Source organism: Mytilus edulis, chromosome 13, assembly GCF_963676685.1.
Source record: "Mytilus edulis chromosome 13, xbMytEdul2.2, whole genome shotgun sequence".
NCBI lineage: Eukaryota > Metazoa > Mollusca > Bivalvia > Mytilida > Mytilidae > Mytilus > Mytilus edulis.
The window spans coordinates 57,347,245-57,356,999 of NC_092356.1; the positions used below are offsets into that span (position 1 = coordinate 57,347,245).

At 32.4% G+C, this 9,755-nt stretch overlaps 1 protein-coding gene across 1 annotated transcript; it reads right to left on the minus strand.

Moving 5' to 3' along the window:
* Positions 1 to 92: 92 nt before the first annotated feature.
* LOC139501322 (uncharacterized) lies at positions 93 to 7,257 on the minus strand. The gene is made up of 3 exons (XM_071290355.1): positions 7,094 to 7,257; positions 5,244 to 5,450; positions 93 to 2,611 (listed from the first exon to the last, which is right to left on the minus strand). The coding sequence occupies exons 1-3, from the start codon at positions 7,233 to 7,235 to the stop codon at positions 1,566 to 1,568; spliced, it is 1,395 nt and encodes a 464-aa protein (XP_071146456.1). The 5' UTR covers positions 7,236 to 7,257; the 3' UTR covers positions 93 to 1,565.
* Between the last annotated feature and the right edge of the window lie 2,498 nt (positions 7,258 to 9,755).

The following is a 9,755-nucleotide window of genomic DNA, read 5'->3' on the forward strand; positions in this document are numbered from 1 at the left end:
TTTGTAAATATTGGACAAATTAATTCCCGAAGAGCAAGACACATAATCAATACAGTTATCTTTCACAAGGTAAATTCGTCATCTCTTTTAAAAGTGAATGATAAGGTAAATGATACTTTTGATGACTTAAGGGAATATTTCCCATGTAGATTCAGGATTGTCGTACCTTTTTTTTTTTACATTTCTAGGAATATGATTGGTTAAAAGTGTCTGCGTGGAGACCGTGTATTTTCCATATTAGGTTAGTAGGGAGGCGGGGCTTATTTCAATACACGGTTAGTAGTTAAGTTACGACTTTGGAACTATTTGATTATTTAAATGTATTGAAAGTTCTGTTTAATATTAACATCAAGGTTGTTGATATTAAATTGTTATTGTTGACATTAACTTTTTTGTGCAGACCAATGAGAGTAGGTTCTGAAAATTGAACACTTGAAAACTTTAATAGAAAAATAAACAGGTTTTATGATTGCAATTAAGACAACTCTAGTCAAAACTCAACAAATAAAGCTAGTTGGTAAGATAAATTCGTTACAAAGTGTCCTAGTGACCTACGATATATATACGGGGTCAGTAAATTCCATATTGGGTTTGATTATTGCTCTAACCCATTTGGAATTTACTGACCCCATATATATCGTAGGTCACTAGCACACCATGTTATACTAATAGTCACATTTAGCACAATGTCGTGTTCATTACATATAGCATCTACACGGTAGCTTCAGAACAGCACAGATAGCTACAGAAACTAACCACAATAAAGCTTTCCGTCGAGGGATACAAGTATTGTTTTATTAATATACGTTATTTAAGAAATTAAACATTAAAACTGAAATGAGTCATTCAACATCAACTCTTGTTGCCAGATAGATGGCTTTACTCTTTGAAGTAGACCATACGTCAAACCACTAGTAGCAATTACAACTAAAAAGATAATAAGAAAAGCATATCTTATTTTGTTATTTATTTGAGCTGCATTCAGCCCCCATAAAAAAAGCCCAATATACGTGTTGGTGCTTACATGTATTATATGTTTCTGTAAATTAAATCTACCAAAAATAAATGAAAATAAACCAAGCCTGTTTTACAATTTCAGAAAAGGTATAATCCAATATATAGCAAATATAAGCTATTTTAGATCGAAAGTCCAACTGTCGAAAACCAATTTTACCAGCAAGAACAATTATATTATTTCTCTGAATATGACAACAACGATCACGTTCTTGTGTAATTTTGCCGTATTACCAAATAAGGGTTTTCAAGTTCTTGTCGTAAAACGCTCGGGGGATATATCTATCACAAATAGCAATATTTCAATATAGTACGTGCATATATATAGATATTCCACATGAAAATTATCAAAGGAAGTAAAATATATTATATGCATCTGATAGAGCCTTCTCCTTTAATTTTACGACGAAAAAAAAAAAACGAATTCTGGTACAGATATAAGAGCGAGAAATCGCCTAAATATAGAACTGTGAACTAGACAACTCCTTTTGTTCGTTTCATTCAACACTCTATTTCATTTTCAATCTGAAAGTATTGATGATTGTTTATTTCTATAGTTCAGTTCTTGGTTCGTTCTGTGTTCTTGATTGTCGATTCTTTATGTCGTTTTGATACTGTAAAAGTCCAATATTAAATATACATGCGCAAAAAGAGAGAACTGCAGCCATGGCAAAACTCCAGGTAAAACAATGGACACCTGCCTTACAATCGGTTGCACCTTTTATTCGAATGCTATTGTCATATGTCCAACCATAAACCTGTTGCACAACAAACCCTCCTATTGCATTTCCGAAAATTGTTGCTCCCCAATTTCTACCGAAATATTTAAGTCCATAAAATTCACTGATCATTGTTGGAGTTAAGCACCAAACAGCGCCATTTGCAAGACCTATAACTAATAAAGCAGCAACTAACATGACGAATTGGTCTGAGAAGAATATGCACAATGTCAGAGTGATAGTTTGGACGATGTTAAAAATAAGTAACAGGGCTACACGTGGTACCTTTGTCACTATCATATCAGAAACAAATCCAACGACAAATTTTGATAAAACACCACAAACTGGATTAACCGTGCCAAATAAAGTAGTATATTCCTCGAGATCAAAGGTTTTAAGATAGGTTTGTATGTTGTTTTGGAACATTAGTTGCAGACCTGCACAGAAAATATATGACCATGCGATAAAATGGTAATCAAACCTAAGGAGTAATTTTAATCCTGTTACATTTCTGATTGGTGGACCGGTGTCACCGACAACTTCGAATGTTCCCGCTATTGTCGATTCGTTTACCCTCAAAGAGATTTCATCAATCTGTCTCTCTCCTTCATACGGATGGCTATTAAGGAAAGAAACTCCCATTATTCCAATAACCGAAAACGAAATTGCTGTCGTAAGATAAAAACCGCCAAGATTTTGATTTTCTTCATCATGAACATGTCCAGCAGCGAATATTTTCCCGTACAGAAGTGCCATTATTGCTGGTCCCGCACTGAATGAAGCGTCTAGAATACCAACTATTTTGCCTCTATGCTTTGGATTAAAGTTAATGGAGTTAGTTGTCATAGCTGCCATGTACAAGAAAATAGCACCAAAACCTATGAATGAAATATGAAAAATAATTTATGTTTGAATCGTAAAAGTGTTATGAAGCCCAAATCATATCAACATCAATTTCACGTATATGAGAAGTGGGACAAAACAAAAACCTCAGTTGAATACGCTATTGTATTTTAAGGTATGCATTATATATTACTTGTATACATATGATTTAAGCAGAAATGGTTATGTTTGGAACACAAAAGCCTTAAACAAAATCGATTAATAATCGAATAAAAGCAGAACTAAACAATTCCTTGTTTTGATGTCATTAATATCTAAGAATCTGTGAATTCGGTCAACCAATTTTCAAGATGTTGAGGATTATTTTAAAGGGTGACGTTGACGACGACGATCGTGAAAAGCAAAACATGTAATCCAAAGATATATCAAACTACGGCGTCGGCATCGGGGACACCTTTTTAAAGTGCCAGTCTAGAGTCTTTGTAAGAATCAGGCATTCATTATTTTAAAACAAAGTCGAAACATGACCACCGACCTTAATATTCTATTTTGAATAAAGGCCACAGTAATATACCGGTGTTCAAATATCATAAATCGGTTGAAAGACAACAAATCCGGGTTACTTACAATTTTAAGGGGGCTCGCGGGTCTAAATCAACTTTTTTGTTCTAATATACATGTAGGTTTTTTTTTTTCTATGATTAAACTTTCTCTTATATCTAATAGAAATGTAAAATAAAAATATGGAGTCACCGTTAATTTAAGCTCACAATCTGCCTCCGTAAGAAACATACATTTTTGTTAATGTCCTTTTTATTCTGTTGAACTAATAGGAGAAATATTGGTAACATCGAAATAAAAAAGTTAACTAAGTTACAGAAATTGCTTAAATATAACAATTATTTAGTTTATGTACAGCTTGTTTGAAACAATAATGAAAAAATATAGGTCACCGATTAGTTAAAAAAAAAAGATATTTCGAACTAAACGTAAAAAAATGACATTTTTGCACCAAAGGGAGATAATTCGGAGCTTTTTGAATGATATAAACATTTTTAAAGTCATCTGTGGCCAAACCAATCGATTTGTCTTGCTGATTTTTTTTACGATATTATAAAGAAATAACTAATAGTGTAATAAATAAAATTTGTAATGAAAAAACAAATGTTTAATTTTTTCTATTTTTTTTATACCCACGAGCCTCCTCAAGAGGAAAACAAAGAAATAGCAGGAACACTGAAGTGCAACAAACAAAACCACCAATATTATTCCTGACTTATTGTAGGACATTTTAAGAAAAAAATGTGGGTTGACTCTGGTTTAATGGTAAGTCAAACCTCCCGCTTTATGAAAATGATAAAAATAATATTTCGCTGAAATGACGTGACATTATGTGACAGAAATACAGCACAAACTCACACAAGAACATTCATTACAGAAAAACGCACAAACACATAATACAATAGTCGACAAAACATGCAAACCGCATAACAATAACACCACAGGATACAAAAACAGTGACGCGTCTACGTAACTAACATGCAATCTCGTAATTTATACAATTATTTTCACAATACTCGTCCAAGGACTTTTAATGACGATGTTATAGAAAGACAATTTATTAATTAATATTTTGATTTCAAACGATAATACATAACAGATTATTCAACCGAAACCATAACAAAAACATAAAAAAAAGAAAACATGAATATTTAATGTACAAAATAACGAGACACGTGGTGCAAGAAAATTGGTACCGTAAATTTTATAGCCATGTAAATTCACACTCGAAAATATGACAATGATGGTATTGAAAGGCAATATTATAAATATTTGAACAACAAACGCTAATACTTAACACATTATTCAACCGAAACCATGACAAAAACATAAAAATAAATGCATGAATGTTGGATGTACACATTACAGAGACACGTCGTATAGCAATGTAAATTCCTACTCAGTATAACAATCATATTCTGGAATGGGTCACGTCCGGTAGTTAGCAGACATACGATATAAATGTTAATATGTCGAAATGTCATTAGTTATTTACACAGGCACATCGTATAGATCAATCAATTCGGGATGGTGTCCATTAAATGTACGTAGTATCATTTCTAATCTTTCATCGTTATTACTCTGTTGGAGCTGTTTCTGCGTAAGGAACACACTTCTGTATATGAAGACGGTATAGCGTGAACTACGCTCATCCTAAATTAGAAATGGACGGTCTTTCGTTTCAGCGTGTCTGATAATTCCAGAAATCTGGAGATAACCTTTGGTTAAATAATAACAAACTACGGAGTAGGCTCTCCTTAAGTTTTAGTTTCTTGCGGATTTTTACCGAATTACATATTGACATTTCACAGCAGAAAAAAAAGGAAACGAGAATTGTATTCGTGAACATATTGAACCTAGTAAATTGAATTTAAAAGGCAAATCCTCAAAGTTTTGGGATTTTTTTCTCAATCTGTTACATAAATAGATCTCCCTTGCAACAAGAGTACGAAGATGATCATGTAACCTTGGTTCTGTGTGAATTTGCATAGATTTATATGAGACAGCGGGCACTTAGAATATCGTATTTAATACTGGTAAAAATAAATGCATGTAATTAAATATTCAAATCCGATTTTTTATATCTTAAAACAATTTATAATATACCTGCAACAAAAAAGTAAACCGCTTGAAGAGCGGACTTTGTAGAATAGAAATGACTCATTAGAGTGGTGCTCCATAACAACATATAGCCCAATGATGATATCAATAGCCCTGCGAGGGATGCCCAACGTCCGCCGAATCGTTCACACATCATTCCAGCAGGGAAACCTAAAGATATCCCAAAGTTTGACGTAGAACCAAACAGCTCAACTGAAAATGGAAAATAAATAGAGGTGTGTGCAGTGAACTTATTGAAACATTGGAAGTGAATTGTCTTTCTTTGCTTATCAATTTTCCTTTCCGATGAAAACATCAAAATAAAGACAAGGTAAAATAGGTAAAAATTATATACCTAAAAAGTAAAATCACAAAAATACTGAACTCAGAGGAAAATCAAATCGGAAATTCCATAATCACATGGCAATATCAAATGACAAAAAAACACAGAAAAATGGTGAATTAAACCTGGTTTTATAGCGCTAAACCTCTCACTTTGTACGACAGTGTCATGAAATTCCGTTATATTTACAAATGATGCGTGAACTAAACAGACATAAAGGATTGTGATTAAATGAACAACAAAATTAATTTAAAAAAAAACGGTGGAAGAGGAAAGAAAGAGACCAGGAACAGTTAAGAATGTAAAAACTGAAGTTAGTTTGTACCAACAAATTGCATTGTTTATATACATGAAGGGATTGTGGATATACATGTAGGTATATACTATGGAATGGTCAACTGTTATATCATGTCCATAAAGAACCCACATTGTAAAACAATTCGAAAGTTTTGTTAACATCAATGGCCAAAAAGTTCTATCCCTGTAGATTCTTACATCAACATTATTTGGTCTTATATTGATTGTTGTCTTATTTGCAATCATACTACATTTTCTAATTTTCGTATCAAAGTAAGTAAAACCCCTGAATTTTCTTATAAAAGGTACTACAACCAGTCAACAACTTACTATATATAAGCACTCTATGACTTACATCAACATTGTTAAATCGATGGTAAGGTTCGATAAAAAATACTTCCTTTATAAAAAAAAACCCCAGTTTAATTCAACCTTTATATCGTGAACTTTAAATTTTTATTAAACAACTACAAATGGCTTATATACTGCATATATATAACTGTAGTGAAATATCCTGGATAATCCTGCAATTATCAGCCCATTTCCCTGGTAAACAAAATAATAGATAAGAATGGTAAATAATGTATTCTTGTATTTATTTGTACTGTATTCCTCTCATGTTATGTTGTCACTTTAGCGGTATATTTAACATTGCCATAAAGCGCGAGGTTTGGCTAGCCACAAAACCAGGGTTAACTTACTTTAAATGTCCTGTACCAAGTCAGGAATATGTCAGTTGTTATCTTATAAACATTTGAACAGCGGTATACTAGTAGTCTACTGATGCTGTTGTTTATCCATCACTGAATATCTAAATGTGAAATATCAATAGGGTTATATTGCAATGGGACGCATGCATCAATATCAGGATGGGCTTTTTTTCTCTCTTTAACGATGCAAGCGATTTCATCCCTGTTTTTAGTGGACTCAATAAAAAGTGGTGGTTTGTAGACTGATGCTAGTCTGTTCCGTCTTTTTTGTTTTGGACATAATGTTTTTTTTATGCTTTTGATTCATATATTGCGATATTCTTATTTGACTTCAAAAGCAATTTCAATGGTTTTTAAGAATATGATAGATTTATGAGTTTCTAGTGCGAACGATTCGTTCATTTGCATTTAAAAAAGATACACTGAAAACTGTCTCAGAAAATCAGAAAAAGGATGCAGTTTTGACAGATTTTTCAGCGTAATATAATCAAAATATTATTTGTTACCTGCCGACTGGGTATAGTTGTAATGCTTCTTTACAGACACAATGTATACTCCATAACAATACACAGACCCAGCGATAGCCATACAAAGACATCCTACCACCAAGGCAACAGCCCGCTGTACGTTCGCAGTTATTTGTACCATTTTATATGATTTTATTATTATAACAATATACACTATTAAATATACAAATTATTTCTAAATGATAATAGTATATATCTAGTATCAATATAGGGTAGTTTATAGTGACAAATTTTATCAGATATTTATCTTTCAGTATGTAATGTGTAGATATACAACTGATAGCCTATTACATTTTGTGCCCTGTCACTCGTTTTCAAAACTTTTGTTTTATCAAGAAAAAACTAAAAAACTATTGGTACCTTATCAGGCCTAAATTAAAATATTGTTTGTTTGCCTTTTTCCGACCCTATGTTTTGAAACAGGGTAGGTAGGTAGGTAAAATATTTTATTTTTTTCCCCAATAAAATAACTTGGCTCGGTATATTATTTGTCATGGGTAGGCAGGTAGGTATTATATTTTATTTTATAGATACAAAATCTGCATAATGTCATTTTGGTCCGTTTTGTTTTTGCAAATAAGTTTTCTGGGACTATTAGTTTTGAAAAAAAAATATCACGTAGAATGTGAAGCTAATTCATATGCACTACTATTTTGTTTTCAAATATCAAAATATAGACCTGTGCCGCATATCTTCAACGTTTATATGCCTGGAACTTTGAAGAGTTTGAACTTGCACTCATATTCTGTACTACGTACCTTGTACACTTACCTTAAGGTTTTCTGTAAGAGATAACTTTGTACTGGTAAGATAAGTCCGGGAAGTCATACATTACTAGTAGAAAAAGTCCCTAGAGTGTTAAAAATTTCATGTGTGCCTAAAAGTTGGTTTCCAATAAAAAGACTTAAAACTCACGTATTTTACATCACATTTATAAATGATCTGTATGGAAAACTTGGCGATTTTACTGCCAGATATTCTCCACTTTACAGGGTTTTGTCTCTTTTGGTTCATGTCAGATATAAATAATATATCAGCATCGTTAACATAATCATCCTGATCTGCTAATTACAAAAGGCAATCCCAACATAGAACACAACGTCCGTTTACAAATTAGTTTGTACACACGTTGATAATATTGTATCAAACGAACTTTTTTGTAAATGAACCCTGCTCTTAAAGTATAAAGGTACAAAGTAACGTACGTCATATCATGATTTCAGGAAGCGTTCGACATCGATTTCAAACAAATGCATTGAAACTTCAAATGCAAGTGTTCATGTCAAACGCTCAGGTGATACCAAACGGACCGGACCTTATCCGTTAAAGATAAAACCCGAGGATTCCGGTAAAAATGTTTTGAGCGGGAAATACAAATATAAAATTTTTGGTCGGAACGAAAAAATAAAATAAAATTAAATCTTGCTGGTAAATACAAATAAAAGATTTTCAGGCGGAACGAATTTATAGGGTCGGTCGGAAAAGGGCAAACAAACAATATTTTAATTTAAGCCTCATAGAGTTTTCATTCAATGTTGGATGCTATTGGTTTTTTATGCAGAAGCTCGAAAATAATGTTCATTTTAGCTCAAATTCAAAATGATAAAACATTAAGCGTTCACAAATTTCACATAAGTGTTGTCTTTTATTTCTCTTTTTTTGTTCGTTTATTTATTATCTAAGTAAAATTATGTGTTTTGTAATTGAATATGATACCATTACGTATGTAGAAAGTGACGCTAAATTTGAAATAAAGAATCAATTATCTTTCAACTATTTTATACTAGGATGAGGCACATTACTTTTTTTAATTTGTTCTTAGTTATTAAAGCCCATCAGGTTTTACATTTGCCATCAATTTTGTAGGAAACTGTTATTGAACAACATGGGATTTTGGGTACAGTTGTGCAGCTGGGATTTAAAAACAAACAACCCACCCCTTATTCATATATTGAATAATTGTGAAATACCTACCTATATATATATTTCTCGCTATTTTGTGCATTTGTCCTTTGATATTTTTTTTGTGATAATCTTTCATATCATGTTACTCGCTTGAGATGGAAAATTATCGTTAGAAACTAAGGACGCACGTGGCGTGGCTAATGAAATTGACATGAAATTGGCAACGTCGTCATAGGTAAAATAGTGATAAACAGAATATTATCATTGGTCATCTCAACTTTATAATCTATAAAATTATAAAAAAAGGCTACATCACTGGATTATCTGTTTTCAAATTGTCCGTTATTTTAATGTACCCGGCCTGACCCAAAAGTTTAATGATACTCAACCGCCACGACAATAAAATGATTTATAACATCAAATGAATATACCAATTATGTAATTTTCTGTTTGTCTGAGTTTTCAAATGGCCATGTTATTATTTGACGTAAGTCTCTCTGACTTTTCTGAATGGTTGGTGTCCGAAGTAATTTAACTTGTTAACCTCAGCTGGGTCGTTACAACGACTTAAAAATATAAATCCACCCTGTCACTAACCAGCCTCCGTACATAGCTGTGAATCCTTGTCCGTGTCGGCTATATTTGAAAAAATAATACATTCTGAATCATTTGATTACTCAAAGAGAGGCGAAAATAAACTGGCAACGTCATGACAGAAAAGGAACAGAAAAACAAC

Excerpts from the sequence above, each read along its gene's own strand:
- LOC139501322 (XM_071290355.1), bottom strand. The coding sequence starts at position 7,235 with ATGGTACAAATAACTGCGAACGTACAGCGGGCTGTTGCCTTGGTGGTA. Across the intron at positions 5,451-7,093 it reads CAACTATACCCAGTCGGCAG|TTGAGCTGTTTGGTTCTACG; the intron begins GTAACAAATAAT and ends TTCCATTTTCAG. Across the intron at positions 2,612-5,243 it reads GGTTTACTTTTTTGTTGCAG|GTTTTGGTGCTATTTTCTTG; the intron begins GTATATTATAAA and ends TTTCATTCATAG.